The following is a 15,723-nucleotide window of genomic DNA, read 5'->3' on the forward strand; positions in this document are numbered from 1 at the left end:
CTCTTGCACCCAAACCTTGATGTGATTGTGCTTTAATGTATCTTTCAAGCAAGTTTAACGTGAATTCTCAGGTACTGAACACTCACCACTTGTATGTAAGTAGGCTGAAATTCTGTGTTGGACCAGTCTGATGGAACTGCTCCCACTCAATAGTCCTTGGTCTATAATCCTCAGTAAGGCTTGTAAGTAAAACTAACTTTAACTCTTTTTTTCTTTTTTAATTTGAGACAGAGTCTCGTTCTGTTGCCAGGCTGGAGTGCAGTGGCTCCATCTTGGCTCACTGAAACCTCCCCCTCCTTGGTTGAAGCTATTCTCCTGCCTCAGCCTCTGGAGTAGCTGGGATTATAGGCACCTGCCACCACACACAGCTAATTTTTATACTTTTAGTAGAGATGGGGTTTCATCATGTTAGCCAGGCCAGTTTTGAACTCCTGACCTCAGGTGATACACCTGCCTCAGTCTCCCAAAGTGCTGGGATTACAGGCGTGATCCACTGTGCCCAGCCACTTTAATTCCTTTTTTTTTTTTTTTTTTTTTTTTGTAGAAATGGAGTGTTGCTCTGTCGCCAGACTGCAGTGCAGTGGTGCAATCTCACCTCAGCTCACTACAACCTCCGCCTCGAGGGTTCAAGTGATTTCCCCTGCCTCAGTCTCCCCAGTAGCTGGGACTACAGGCGCATGCCATCACGCCCAGCTAATTTTTTGTATTTTAGTAGAGATGGGGTGATCTGCCTGCCTCAGCCTCCCAAAGTGCTTGGATTACAGGCATGAGCCACCCTGCGCAGCCACGAAAACCCTTTTGAATTAACATATGATCCAGCAATTTTACTTCTAGGCATATGCCCCAAGGAAGAGCAAACAGGAACTTAAACTGATGCCTGTGCACACCAATAGCAGCATTGCCTAGGCAACAGGAGTCAAACTTCATCTCCAAAAAAAAAAAAATGAATGGCCGGGCGCGGTGGCTCAAGCCTGTAATCCCAGCACTTTGGGAGGCCGAGGCGGGTGGATCACGAGGTCGAGAGATCGAGACCATCCTGGTCAACATGGTGAAACCCCGTCTCTACTAAAAATACAAAAACTTAGCTAGGCATGGTGGCGCGTGCCTGTAGTCCCAGCTACTCAGGAGGCTGAGGCAGGAGAATTGCTTGAACCCAGGAGGCGGAGGTTGTGGTGAGCCGAGATCGTGCCATTGCACTCCAGCCTGGGTAACAAGAGCGACACTCTGTCTCAAAAAAAAAAAAAAAAAAAAAAAAAAAACCATTATTCTAAGTGAAATAAGAGTGACCCCAAAGATCAAATATTGTATGATTCCATTTATATACATATATAAGGCCGGGCGCGGTGGCTCAAGCCTGTAATCCCAGCACTTTGGGAGGCCGAGGCGGGTGGATCACGAGGTCGAGAGATCGAGACCAACCTGGTCAACATGGTGAAACCCCGTCTCTACTAAAAATACAAAAAATTAGCTGGGCATGGTGGTGCGTGCCTATAATCCCAGCTACTCAGGAGGCTGAGGCAGGAGAATTGCCTGAACCCAGGAGGCGGAGGTTGCTGTGAGCCGAGATCGCGCCATTGCACTCCAGCCTGGGTAACAAGAGCGAAACTCCGTCTCAAAAAATAAAAATAAATAAAAATATATACATATATAAAGTACCCACAGACTCATAGAGATACAAAGTCGAAAAGAGGTTGCCACGGGCTGGGAGAAAGGAACAGGTGGTAAGAGTTTAATGGGTACAGTCCCAGTTTCCACCCGTGGGTATGGAAGATAAAGTTCTGGAGATCAGTGGTGGTGATGGTTGCACAATGAGAATATATATTCTATGCAGGTGAATTTACTTAAAGGTTAAAATGGTACATTGTATGTTTACTTTGCCACAAGTAAAAAAAAAAAAAAAAAAAAAAAAGACAAAACAATAATTGTCTTTGGAGAAGTCACTTACACTGAATCTGGAGCCAAGTGAACAGAACCCTGACTTAAATCCCTTTTCTCTCAACAGCCCTGTGCAATCTCTGAATTAAGTCTATTAGCATGTTCCTCCCATAATGCTTTGCTTTATATCCACCAAAACCTCGTTAAGTGAAATAAGCAACAATATGTAGAAACTATCTACGTAGTTCAAAAACATATTCCTATGATGGAATAATTTTCAAACAAACAATAATTGAAGATTTTTCCATGGGCCCTAAACTCAGCTTTGTGAAATAGGAAGCGGACTTATTGGGAGTGACGGGCAGGGGGCGGAACATTTCAGCTTTGCGCAGTGGCAGTATCGTAGCCAATGAGGTTTATCCGAGGCGCGATTATTGCTAATTGAAAACTTTTCCCAATACCCCGCCGTGACGACTTGCAATATAGTCGGCACTGGCAATTTTTGACAGTCTCTACGGAGACTGATATTTTTCGTACCAAAAAGCAGAATTTTTTTATTTATTTAGTGTTTTCTGAAATGGAAACTGTGGCAACCTGTGATTTAGTTAGTTACTTTTTCTCACCTAGTAAGCGCTTTGCGTTTAAGTCCTAGTTGCTGTTGCCGTGATCTCTACGTAGAAGTAAATTTAAGACGATATTATAGTGAGGTTTCTTGTCTGCCAGCTTGGGTTGTTCGTTCTATTTTCTTGCTCTTGCGCTGTGTTCTCCATTCTGATTTTGTCACAGAGACGTCTTAAAATTTTTCCCAGCACTCTCTGCTCCCTCGAACTGTTTATCGTTCCTCTGTGCCCTCCGGCTCACTTTTCTCACTGCCTACTTTCATCGCTCAAAATTCGAGTCTGAACCCTGTCATCTCTGTGACGTCACGTTGATTTGCATAAGATTCCCCAGCGTCCCAAGCGAATGTTCTTACAGTTTCCCAAATCTGAATGTTCGACACGAGATGTTCCAACAACAAGAAACCTCCCACGCAGATGAGCGTTAAATACAGCCGGTGGAGTGGGAACACGTCGTATCCACGGACGCGCTGGCAGGCACTCACCCTCAATGAAATAAGAGTCATCATCCGTGGGGGAGCGGCGTGAGGCCCACGTTTCTTCAGCTTTGCGCAGTGGCAGTATCGTAGCCAATGAGGTTTATCCGAGGCGCGATTATTGCTAATTGAAAACTTTTCCCAATACCCCGCCATGACGACTTGAAATATAGTCGGCATTGGCAATTTTTGACAGTCTCTACGGAGACTGAATAATTTCAAGTTTGAAAGAAAAGCTGATAGTAATTTTCAGTTCTCCTGCCGTGTGTGTTGTTTCTCTTTATGCAACAATTAGTTTTGTTCTGGTTTTTCTATATTATTGGAAGTTCAGTGTTATGAGTTTTCGTGTGAGTATTGTGCCATGTTCTCTAAGATGTAAGACATGCTGTCTTTAGAAATTGGGTTCCCAGTCATCTCTGATCTTCTTTATATACATGCATCTAGCGAGTGGGTCGAATCCACCTCGTTTGTCACTGAAGGCCACAGATTCCCATAAAGGGAAGGCGAACTCAAACAAACAAATCAACACATTTAAAGTCTATTACTTATGTTTTTTTTTTTTTTTTTTTTTTTTTTTGAGACGGAGATTTCGCTTTTGCCCAGGCTGCAGTGCAGTGGCACGATCACGATCTGGGCTCACTACAACCTCTGCCTCCCTGGTTCAAGCCATTCTCTGTCTCAGCCTCCGGAGTAGCTGGAGTTATAGACGTGCACCACCACCTCCGGCTCGTTTTTGTGTTTTTTTGTTTGTTTGTTTCTTTGTTTGTCTTTTTGAGACGGAGTTTCGCTCTTGTTACCCAGGCTGGAGTGCAATGGCGAGGTCTCGGCTCACCGCAACCTCCGCCTCCTGGGTTCAGGCAATTCTCCTGCCTCAGCCTCCTGAGTAGCTGGGACTACAGGCACGCGCCACCATGCCCAGCTAATATTTTGTATTTTTAGTCGAGAAGGGGTTTCACTATGTTGACCAGGATGGTCTCGATCTCTTGACCTCGTGATACACCCGCCTCGACCTCCCAAAGTGCTGGTATTACAGGCTTGAGCCACCGCGCCCGGCCGTTTTTGTGTTTTTAGTAGAGACTGGGTTTTGCCTTCTTGGGCAGGCTGGTCTGTAACTGACCTCAGGTGTGATCCACCTGCCTCGACCTCACAAAGTGTTGGGATTACAAGCGTGGGCCACCGCGCCCGTCCCAAAGTCTTCCTTTTAAAGCGGCTAAGAGGGAAAAGGACACAGGAGACTTGCTTAGGTCCTACTTGTGGAGTCCCTGGCGGAGCTGGAGCTGATAGCAGGCCCTCTTGCCCCTAGTGTTGTGCTTGTTTCCACTACACCAGTTTCTTCCAGTCTTATCTTTTTAGGAAGACCTGGGCTGTCCATGGACAGAGATCCTTAGGAGTCATAACCATGGACATGGTGGATCCAGCTAGACCTGTTTAGGACACAACCTGTCAAACACTCCTCCATCCTGTATCAAAAAGATGTGGCAAAAAGGGTGGCAACAATACCTACAGGGTCAAAGGCCATGCTGGGAAAAACAGCTGCAGTGGCAAGTTAGACTCAGTCCCCAGTTCAAGGACCTCACAGTTTGGAGACATGGAGATGGAGGTTGCAGCGAGCTGAAATCGGTGGCTCACGACTTGTGATCCCAGCTCTTTGGGAGGCTGAGGTGGTGGGTGGATCACGAGATCAGGAGATAGAGAACAGCCTGGCCAACCTGGTGAAACCCCGTCTCTACTAAAGATACAAAAAATTAGCTGGATGTGGTGGGTGTAATCCCAGCTACTTGGGAGGCTGAGGCAGGAGGATCGCTTGAACCTGACAGGCGGGGAGGTTGCAATCAGCTGAGATCAGACCATTGCATTCCAGCCTGGGCGACAGGGTAAGACTTCATCAAAAAAAAAAAAAAAAAAAAAGAAGAAGAAGAAGAAAAAAGCAAGAATAAAAAAAGAAAAGAAAAAATTCCTGGCCAGGTGCAGTAATCCCAGCACTTTGCGAGGCTAAGGCAGATGAATCACGAGGTCAGGAGTTTGAGACCAGCCTGGCCAACACGATGAAACCCCGTCTCCTTCTTCTCCGAGGAAACACCAAATGGTGGATGACACTCGTGCAGTGTGGCGGGGGTTGGGAGGGGACCGGGGGCGCCAGCGGCCTTGGATGGGGAACCTCAGTGGCTTCTGCGGAGGTTTCGGCAGTAGCATCCAGGACCAGGTGAGGCCGCAGAGCTCGCGGAAGCAAGGCTGAGGATAAGGAGTGGATGCCCGTCACCAAGCCGGGCTGCCTGGTCAAGGACATGAAGATAAAGTCCCTGGAGATCTACCTCTTCTTCCTGCCCATCAGGGAATCTGAGATCATTGACTTTTTCCTGGGGGTGTCTCTCAAGGATGAGGTTTTGAAGGTTATGCCGGTGCAGAAGCCGACCCAGGTGGCCAGCACACCAGGTTCAAGGCATTTGGGGACTGCCATCCGTGGGGACATCATCCTGGCCAAGCTCTCCATTGTCCCCATGTGCAGAGGCTACTGGGGAAACAAGATCGGCAAGCCCCACACTGTCTCTTGCAAGGTGACAAGCCGCTGTGGCTCTGTGCTAGTGCGCCTCATTTTCATGCCCAGGGGCACTGGCATTGTCTCTGTGCCTGTGCCCAAGATGCTGCTCATGATGGCTGGTGTCAATGACTGCTACACCTCAGCCAGGGCTGCACTGCCACCCTGGGCAACTTCGCCAAGGCCACCTTTGATGCCATCTCTAAGACCTACAGCTGCCTGACCCCTGACCTCTGGAAGAAGACTGTATTCACCAAGTTTCCCCATCAGGAATTCACTGACCACCTCCTCAAGACCCACACCAGAGTTTCAATGCAGAGAACCCAGGCTCCAGCTGTGGCTACAACATAGGTTTTTTGTTTGTTTGTTTGTTTGTTTTTTGTTTTTTTTGAGATGGAGTTTCGCCCTTGTTACCCAGGCTGGCTGGAGTGCAATGGCGCGATCTCGGCTCACCGCAACCTCCGCCTCCTGGGTTCAGGCAATTCTCCTGCCTCAGCCTCCTGAGTAGCTGGGATTACAGGCACGTGCCACCATGCCCAGCTAATTTTTTGCACTTTTAGTAGAGACGGGGTTTCACCATGTTGACCAGGATGGTCTCGATCTCTTGACCTCGTGATCCACCCGCCTCGGCCTCCCAAAGTGCTGGGATTACAGGCTTGAGCCACCACGCCCGGCGCTTGTTTTTTTAACTCATAAAAATTGCAGAGCTATCCTAAACATAGGGTTTTTATACAAGAAAAAGAAAGGGAATTAACCCTGAAAAGGAAAGAAGAAAGAAACCCCGTCTCTACTAAATACACAAACCATAGCTGGGCACGGTGGCACACATCTGTAATCCCAGCTACTTGGGAGGCTGAGGCAAAGAATCACTTGAACCTAGGAGGCAGAGGTTGCAGTAAGCCAAGATTGTGCCAATGCATTCCAGCCTGGGTGACAGAGACAGTCTGAAGAAAAGAGAAAAGAAAAGGGAAGGGAAGGGAGAAGAGAAGGGAAGAGAATTGTATCATCCCTGAGTAAGACAAATTAACATCAATCACTTCTCTGGAGCCCAGGGTAGGTTTCTGAGGACCAATGTGTCAGAACTGAGCAAAAGTGATGGAAAGAGGGACTTAGTGAGAACGACTCAAAGAGACATCCTGGAGACCCCAAGCTGACGATGGGAACTGCAAGAGGAACTGGTGTGTGCTGCCAGGAAGCTGAAATATCAAGAAGCCTTGACTAGCCGGGTGTGGTGGCTCACGCCTGTAATCCAACCACTTTGGAGGCCAAGGCAGGTGGATCACCTGAGGTCAGGAGTTCAAGACCAGCCTGAACCAACATGGTGAAACCCCGTCTTAAATAATAATAATAATAAAATTAAATTTTAAAAAAGTTTTAACTAAGTCTAAAAATACACTCCAGTCATTTTTTAGTCTCAGTTGGTTGCTGAGATGCCCACCTGGGTGTCTGTTCAAGCATGGAGGAAATAAAAGATGAGTACTCCTACCCCCGACCCATGGCAAATTTTATATTAATCAGAAAGTCAGATGATGCCCTGGGAGTCTAAACATTATAATTATCTCCATTTAGCCTAGCATCAGGTTGGAATTCGATAGAGCTGAGCTCCCCCCACCCTTTTTTTTTCTTTAGATATGGGGTCTCAATCTGTCACTTCACTCACTTGCACTACACATACACAGCTGGAGTGTAATGGTGCAATCAAAGCTCACTGCAGCCTCAAACTCCTAGGCTCTTTTCTTCTCTCTCTCTCTCTCTCTCTCTTCTTTCTGTGTAGTATCACTCCATTGCCCAGGCTGGAGTGCAGTGGTACGATCTCGGCTCGCTGCAACCTCTGCCTCCCAGGTTCAAGCGATTCTCCTGCCTCAGCCTCCTGAGTAGCTAGGACTACAGGCACATGCCACCATGATGGCTTTTTTTTTTTTTTTTTTTTTTTGTATTTTTTAGTAGCAATGGGGATTCACCGTGTTAGCCAGGGTGGTCTCGATCTCCTGATCCCGTGATCAGCCGGCCTCGGCCTCCCAATGTGCTGGGATTACAGGTGTGAGCCACTGTGCCCAGTCTGGGAACAGGAACTCATACTTTGCTTTCATTCTTGGAGGCATATGTTTGCAAAGTCACTTTGGAGGCTGGACACCATGGCTCACGCCTGCAGTCCCAGCACTTTGAGAGGTTGAGGTGGGCAGATCACTTGAGCCCAGGAATTTCAGACCAGCCTGGACAACATGAGGAAACCCAGTCTCTACACAAAATTCAAAAATTAGCCGGGCATGGTGGTAAGCGTCTGTAGTCCCAGCTACTTGGGAGGCTGAGGTGGGAGGATTGCTTGAACTGGAGAGGTAGAGGCTGCAGTGAGCCACGACGCTGTCTCCAGTAAACAAACAAACAACAAAAAAAAACGAAACAAAACTTTGGAGGGGAATTTGCAATGCACTGACAGTTAAAGGACCAGGGTAGGGATGAGAAGGCAAGTGAAGACTTGAAGGTAAGTGAGACTCCATCTCAAAAGAAAAAAAAAATGGCTGGGCATGGTGGCTCATGCCTGTAATCCCAGCGCTTTGGAAGGTCAAAGCGGGCAGGTCATGAGGTCAGGAGTTCGAGACAAGCCTAGCCAACATGGTGAAATCTCTTCTCTACTAAAAATATTATTATTATTTTTTTTTTTTGAGGCAGAGTTTCGCTCTTGTTACCCAGGCTGGAGTGCAATGGCGCGATCTCGGCTCACCGCAACCTCCGCCTCCTGGGTTCAGGCAATTCTCCTGCCTCAGCCTCCTGAGTAGCTGGGATTACAGGCACTTGCCACCATGCCCAGCTAATTTTTTGTATTTTTAGTAGAGACGGGGTTTCACCATGTTGACCAGGATGGTCTCGATCTCTTGACCTCGTGATCCACCCGCCTCGGCCTCCCAAAGTGCTGGGATTACAGGCTTGAGCCACCGCGCCTGGCTTTACTAAAAATATTTTTAAAATTAGCCAGGTGTGGTGGCAGGCACCTGAAATCCCAGCTACATGGGAGGGTGAGGCAGGAGAATTGCTTGAACGAACCCGGGAGGTGGAGATTGCAGTGAGCCCAGACCATGCCATCGCACTCCAGCCTCAGCAACAGAGTGAGACTCCGTCCCAAAAAAAAAAAAAAAAAAAAAATCAAAAACTTAGAAATAACCGGGCGCGGGTCTCGGTTTTCGGCGGGCTTACCGGGGACGAAAATGTCTATGGCCAGCGATTTCTACCTGCGCTACTACGTAGGGCACAAGGGCAAGTTTGGGCACGAGTTTCTGGAGTTCGAATTTCGGCCAGACGGAAAGCTTAGATATGCCAACAACAGCAATTACAAAAATGATGTCATGATCAGAAAAGAGGCTTATGTGCACAAGAGTGTAATGGAAGAACTGAAGAGAATTATTGATGACAGTGAAATTACAAAAGAAGATGATGCTTTGTGGCCTCCCCCTGACAGGGTTGGCCGACAGGAGCTTGAAATTGTCATTGGAGATGAGCACATATCTTTTACCACATCAAAAATAGGTTCTCTTATTGATGTAAATCAGTCAAAGGATCCTGAAGGCCTTCGAGTATTTTACTATTTGGTACAAGACTTGAAATGTTTAGTTTTCAGTCTCATTGGATTACACTTCAAGATTAAACCAATTTAAATTCCATGTTTTCAAGCTGTTTGTATATTTAATTAAGGGATGGAGGGTTTATTTGTCATTTACAATATTGGGGTTTTTATGAATGTGAAGCAAAAGAAAATTTGTATGTAAACTGAAAATAAGAAAGTACATTAACAGGCTTAATGGTTATCCTAACTTGAGTCCACATGGTTTGGACAGTCCCCACACACATTAAATTCTGTAAATAAAAGCCACCTTTTGTTAAAAATTTGCTTTAATAAAACATGCCAAATCCTGGTTGCAGACTAAAAAAAAAAAAAAAAAAAAAAAAAAAAAAAGAAATAACCGGGCGCGGTGGCTCAAGCCTGTAATCCCAGCACTTTGGGAGGCTGAGGCGGGTGGATCACGAGGTCAAGAGATCGAGACCATCTCGGTCAACATGGTGAAACCCCATCTGTACTAAAAATACAAAAAATTAGCTGGGCATGGTGGCGCATGCCTGTAATCCCAGCTACTCAGGAGGCTGAGGCAGGAGAATTGCCTGAACCCAGGAGGCGGAGGTTGCGGTGAGCCGAGATCGCACCATTGCACTCCAGCCTGGGTAACAAGAGTGAAACTCCGTCTCAAAAAAAAAAAAAAAAAAAAAAAAAGAAAGAAATAACGTGAAAAGAATAGTGCATGTCCTTTCAAGATCAAACTACAACAATTCCTTTCCTTAAATTTTGACATGCATGAAAATAAGCTTGAGAATTTCTTTTTCTTTTTCTTTTTTTTTTTTTTTTGAGACGGAGTTTTCGCTCTTGTTACCCAGGCTGGAGTGCAATGGTGTGATCTCGGCTCACCACAACCTCCGCCTCCTGGGTTCAGGCAATTCTCCTGCGTCAGCCCCCTGAGTAGCTGGGATTACAGGCATGCGCCACCATGCCCAGCTAATTTTTTGTATTTTTAGTAGAGACGGGATTTCACCATGTTGACCAGGATGGTCTCGATCTCTCGACCTCGTGATCCACCCGCCTCGGCCTCCCAAAGTGCTGGGATTACAGGCTTGAGCCACCGCGCCCGGCCGAGAATTTCTTAAAACATGGATCGAATCCCCATTCATAGAGATTCTGATCCAGGAGGTCTGGGATGGAGCCTAAGATTCTGCATTTCTACAAGTTCCCAGGTGCTGGTCCAGGGTCCACAGCTTGAGCGGCAAGAGAACTATAGCACTGTCTCATTAACATCATCACACTCTAGAGGAAAACTTGGCTTACTGTTTACTATATATATATTTTTTTATTTTTATTTTTATTATTTTATTTTATTTTATTTTGAGACGGAGTTTCGCTCTTGTTACCCAGGCTGGAGTGCAATGGCACGATCTCGGCTCACCGCAACCTCCACCTCCTGGGTTCAAGCAATTCTCCTGCCTCAGCCTCTCGAGTAGCTGGAACTACAGGCATGCGCCACCATGCCCAACTAATTTTTTTTGTATTTTTAGTCGAGATGGGGTTTCACCATGTTGACCAGGATGGTCTCGATTTCTTGACCTCGTGATACACCCGCCTCGGCCTCCCAAAGTTCTGGGATTATAGGTGTGAGCCACCGCACCTAGCCTATTATATATTTTTTATTAGAGATGGATTCTTGGCCGAGAATCATGGCTCACGCCTGTAATCCCAACACTTTGGGAGGCCAAGGCAGGAGTTCAAGACCAGCCTGGGCAATATTGTGACACCCCTGTCTTTTTTGAGGGGTAGGAGGGAACGGAGTTTCACTCTTATTGCTTAGGCTAGAGTGCAGTGGCTTCCATCTCGGCTCACCGCAACCTCCGCCTCCGAGGTTCAAGCGATTCTACTGCCTCAGCCTCCAGAGTAGCTGGGATTACAGGAGCCCACCACCAAGCCCGGTTAATTTTGTTTTTTTTTTTTTTTTTTTGAGACAGAGTTTCGCTCTTGTTACCCACACTGGAGTGCAATGGCACAATCTCGGCTCACCGCAACCTCTGCCTCCTGGGTTCAAGCAATTCTCGCTGCCTCAGCCTCCCGAATAGCTGGGATTACAGGCACATGCCACCATGTCCAGCTAATTTTTGTATTTTTAGTAGAGACGGGGTTTCACCTTGTTGACCAGGATGGTCTCGATCTCTTGACCTTATGATCCACCCGCCTCGGCCTCCCAAAGTGCTGGGATTATAGGCGTGAGCCACTGCACCCGGCAATTTTGTATTTTTAGTAGAGACGGGGTTTCTCCATGTTGATCAGGCTGGTCTCGAACTCCGACTTCAGGCGATCCGCCTGCCTCGGCCACCTAAAGTGGTGGGATTATAGGCATGAGTCACCACACCTGGTGAGACCAAAAAAAAAAAAAGAGAGACTTTTTATTGTTGTTGTCGTTGTTTTTGGAGACAGCAGGGTCTTGCTCTGTCACCTCAGCTGGAGTACAGTGGTGCAGTCTCGGCTCACTGTAACCTCTACCTCCCAGGCTCAAGTGATCCTCCCACCTCAGCCTCCCGAGTAGATGGAACACAGGCGTGTGGCACCACACTTGACTAATTTTATTTCTTTTTTTCTTTTTTTTCTTTTTTCTTTCTTTCTTTCTTTCTTTCTTTTTTTTTTTTTTTTTTTTTTTTTTTTTTTTTTTTTTTTTTTTTTTTTTTGTGGAGAAACAGGTTTTACACATTGCTCAAGCTAGTCTCAAACTACTGGGCTCAAGCCATCCACTTGCCTTGGCCTCCCAAAGTGCTGAGATTACAGGCATGAGCCATCGTGCCTGGAAAAAAATAAAAATTAGCTGGGTGTGTTAGTAAGTGCCTGTAATCATAGTTACTCAGGAGGCAGAGGCACGAGGGTTGCTTGAGCCTAGGAGGTGGAGGTTGCAGTGAGCCGAGATGGTGCCACTACACTCCAGCCTGGGAAACAGAGTGAGACTCTGTGGGAAGTAGAAAAGTTCCTTTTTAAGCCGGGCACGGTGGCTCAAGCCTGTAATCCCAGCACTTTGGGAAGCCGAGGCGGGTGGATCACGAGGTCGAGAGATCGAGACCATCCTGGTCAACATGGTGAAACCCCGTCTCTACTAAAAGTGCAAAAAATTAGCTGGGCATGGTGGCACGTGCCTGTAATCCCAGCTACTCAGGAGGCTGAGGCAGGAGAATTGCCTGAACCCAGGAGGCGGAGGTTGCGGTGAGCCGAGGTCGCGCCATTGCACTCCAGCCTGGGTAACAAGAGCGAAACTCCGTCTCAAGAAAAAAAAAAAAAAGAAAAGAAAAGTTCCTTTTTAAAGTTTCCTTTCTCGTTAAAGAATAAGTGTGCTGGCCGGGCGCGGTGGCTCAAGCCTGTAATCCCAGCACTTTGGGAGGCCGAGGCGGGTGGATCACGAGGTCGAGAGATCGAGACCATCCTGGTCAACATGGTGAAACCCCGTCTCTACTAAAAATACAAAAAATTAGCTGGGCATGGTGGCGCGTGCCTGTGATCCCAGCTACTCAGGAGGCTGAGGCAGGAGAATTGCCTGAACCCAGGAGGCGGAGGTTGCGGTGAGCCGAGATCGCGCCATTGCACTCCAGCCTGGGTAACAAGATCGAAACTCCGTCTCAAAAAAAAAAAAAAAAAAAAAAAAGAATAAGTGTGCTAATAACTCTTTGTTAAGCCCCATCCTATGTAGCTGTTAGACATGCCATGCTTACAGGCACGCAGTACATTCTATGTCTTTGTACTTCAACCAAGATATCTGTGCTGGACATGCTCATAGGCAGGTCCCAGCTCTCCATTGCTTTTACCTGTTTAGAAAAGTTTTAAGTTGTTAGCCAGTCGGGTTTTAGTTTAGATTGTGAGGTCTGGCTCCAGCCAACAGAGATCAGACATGGTGGTAAGGACGACCCCAGATGTGTAAGGGATAAATTTGTGTGTGTTGCTTTATTCTTTGTACTCTCGTGGCAAGATGGCTAGTGAAAGTACCCTTCCTGCAGTCCAGGAAGTAAAAATTGTGTTGCTGAAAGATCCTTTGTCTCAGTGCTCATTTTCTTTGTGGCACTGAGCCTCTATTTCCAACATCTATTTCCAGCATTGTCTCAAAACCCCCTACAATGAAAAAGCAAACAAAAAAAATGAGGCAAAATTTACATAACATAAAATTAACCATATATTTTTTTTTTTTTTTGAGGCAGAGTTTCGCTCTTGTTACCCAGGCTGGAGTGCAATGGCGCGATCTCGGCTCACCGCAACCTCCGCCTCCTGGGTTCAGGCAATTCTCCTGCCTCAGCCTCCTGAGTAGCTGGGATTACAGGCACGAGCCACCATGCCCAGCTAATTTTTTGTATTTTTAGTAGAGACGGGGTTTCACCATGTTGACCAGGATGGTCTCGATCTCTCGACCTCGTGATCCACCCGCCTCAGCCTCCCAAAGTGCTGGGATTACAGGCTTGAGCCACCGCGCCTGGCTAAAATTAACCATATTAAAGTGAATCCCTTTTTTGCTTTATTTTTCGGGGCAAGGAGGGGAGGGAGGGTTCCATGTGATTTTTACATATTACTGTTTTCTGTTTTGCAACCTAAATTCTTTTTTCTGGATACAAAAATTACTGCATGTTTGTATATAAAATTCAAATATACACATGAAACAGTGACAGTCAAACACTCCCACAACAATCTCACCTCGACTCCAAGGGGATAGCCACAGGTAGGTGACATTATTCCTCCAAAATGTTCTCTTCATAGGTCAACACAATTATTAACAAAAATTGGATTATGCTCTACATACAGTTCTATTACTTCCTTTTTCTTTCTGCTAAACAACACATTGTGGACACAATTGCCATGCCAGCACCTAATTCCCCTCTTTCCCGTATGAATGTTACCTATCAAGGTTACCAGTCCCCCATTAATGCACATGTGAATTGTTTCCAGTTTTTCCCATAAGCAATGCTATAATGAATACGCTTGACAATACATCATCTTTGCTTACTCTTGGGGTATTTCGGGAGGGAAATCTCTTTCCTTCCTTCCCTCCCTCCCTCCCTTCCTTCCTTCCCTTCCTTCCCTCCCTCCTTCCTTCCTTCCTTCTCTCTTTCTCTCTTTGAGGGGAGTTATGCTTATTTTTTTGGGTCTTTTCTGTTTTTTGCCTTTTTGTGGAGAATGAGGTCTCACTATATTGCCCAGGCAGGTCTCGAACTCCTGGGCTCAAGCTATCCTTCTGCCTCTGCCTCCATAAGAGCTGGGATTACAGGCGTGAGCCACAGAGCCTGGCCTCCCATCTCTTTCTCTCTCTCTCTCTCTCTCTTCTTTCTTTTCTTTTCTTCTCTTTTCTTCTTGAGACAGGGTCTTGCTCTGTTACCAAGACTGGAGTGTAGTGGTGTGATCTCAGTTCACTACAGCCTCGACCTCCCAGGCTCTAACAATTCTCCTCATGAGTGCTGGGATTACAGGCACATGCCAACACGCCCAGCTAATTTTGGTATTTTTTTGTAGAGATGGGGTTTCACCATGTTGGCCAGGCTGGTCTTGAACTCCTAGGCTCAAGCTATCTGCCCACCTCGGCCTGCCAAAGTGCTGGCACTATAGGCATGACCTACCATGTAGGTCTGGGGGAAATTAATTTTTTTTTTTTTTTTGAGATGGAGTTTCATTCTTTTTTGTTTTGTTTAAGGGAAAACTTGGAATAATCCTAAGGAGTTTCACTCTTGTTACCCAGGCTGGAGTGCAATGGCATGATCTCAGCTCATGGCAACCTCCACCTCCTGGGTTCAAGTGATTCTCCTGCCTTAGCCTCCCAAGTAGCTGGGATTACAGGTACCTGCCACCACATCTGGCTAATTCTGTATTAAAATTTTTTTTTCTGTTTTTGAGATAAAGTCTTGCTCTGTCCCCCAGGCTGGAGTGCAGTGGCACGATCTTGGCTCACTGCAACCTCCACCTCTTGGGTTGAAACAATTCTCCTGCCTCAGCCTTCTGAGTAGCTGGAATCACAGGCACGCGCTACCACACCTGGCTAATTTTTGTATTTTTAGTAGAGACAGGGTTTCACCATATTGGTCAGCTTGGTCTCAAACTCCTAACCTCTGATCCACCCACCTCGGCCTCCCAAAGTGTTGGGATTACAGCGTGAGACACCATACCTGGTTAATTTTGTACTTTTAGTAGAGATGGGTTTTTGCCATGTTGGTCAGGCTGGTCTTGAACTCCTGACCTCAGGTGATCTGGGCCTGTGGGAAATTTCTTTTTTTTTTTTGAGACAGAGTTTCGCTCTTGTTACCCAGGCTGGAGTGCAATGGCGCGATCTCGGCTCACCGCAACCTCCGCCTCCTGGGTTCAGGCAATTCTCCTGCCTCAGCCTCCTAAGTAGCTGGGATTACAGGCATGCGCCACCACGCCCAGCTAGTTTTTTGTATTTTTTTTTTTTAGTAGAGACGGGGTTTCACCATGTTGACCAGGATGGTCTCGGTCTCTCGATCTCGTGATCCACCCGCCTCGGCCTCCCAAAGTGCTGGGATTACAGGCTTGAGCCACCGCGCCCGGCCTGGGAAATTTCTATAGGTAGAATTGCCTCCCTCAAAGCCCCTGCTTATTTTGCATTTTAAGGGATATCCCCAAATTGGCACCCCTAAGACTATACCAATGTATTTGCCCAAA

General features: G+C 46.7%; 1 protein-coding gene, 2 non-coding genes and 1 pseudogene across 3 annotated transcripts; all 4 read left to right on the forward strand.

Moving 5' to 3' along the window:
- The first annotated feature begins 2,255 nt into the window (after window positions 1–2,255).
- LOC120365244 (U4 spliceosomal RNA) lies at window positions 2,256–2,396 on the forward strand. Its single transcript, XR_005580247.1, has one exon. It is a non-coding gene; the product is annotated as a U4 spliceosomal RNA (small nuclear RNA).
- A 639-nt stretch (window positions 2,397–3,035) lies between these two features.
- LOC120365243 (U4 spliceosomal RNA) lies at window positions 3,036–3,176 on the forward strand. The gene has a single exon (XR_005580246.1). It is a non-coding gene; the product is annotated as a U4 spliceosomal RNA (small nuclear RNA).
- Window positions 3,177–5,181: 2,005 nt separating this feature from the next.
- On the forward strand, window positions 5,182–5,855 carry LOC120364911 (small ribosomal subunit protein uS5 pseudogene; annotated as a pseudogene).
- Window positions 5,856–8,679: 2,824 nt separating this feature from the next.
- On the forward strand, window positions 8,680–9,412 carry LOC141584982 (protein mago nashi homolog). The gene has a single exon (XM_074401954.1). The coding sequence runs from the start codon at window positions 8,708–8,710 to the stop codon at window positions 9,152–9,154; it is 447 nt and encodes a 148-aa protein (XP_074258055.1). The 5' UTR covers window positions 8,680–8,707; the 3' UTR covers window positions 9,155–9,412.
- Window positions 9,413–15,723: the final 6,311 nt, after the last annotated feature.

This window comes from Saimiri boliviensis, chromosome 7 (genome assembly GCF_048565385.1).
Source record: "Saimiri boliviensis isolate mSaiBol1 chromosome 7, mSaiBol1.pri, whole genome shotgun sequence".
Taxonomy (NCBI): Eukaryota; Metazoa; Chordata; class Mammalia; order Primates; family Cebidae; genus Saimiri; species Saimiri boliviensis.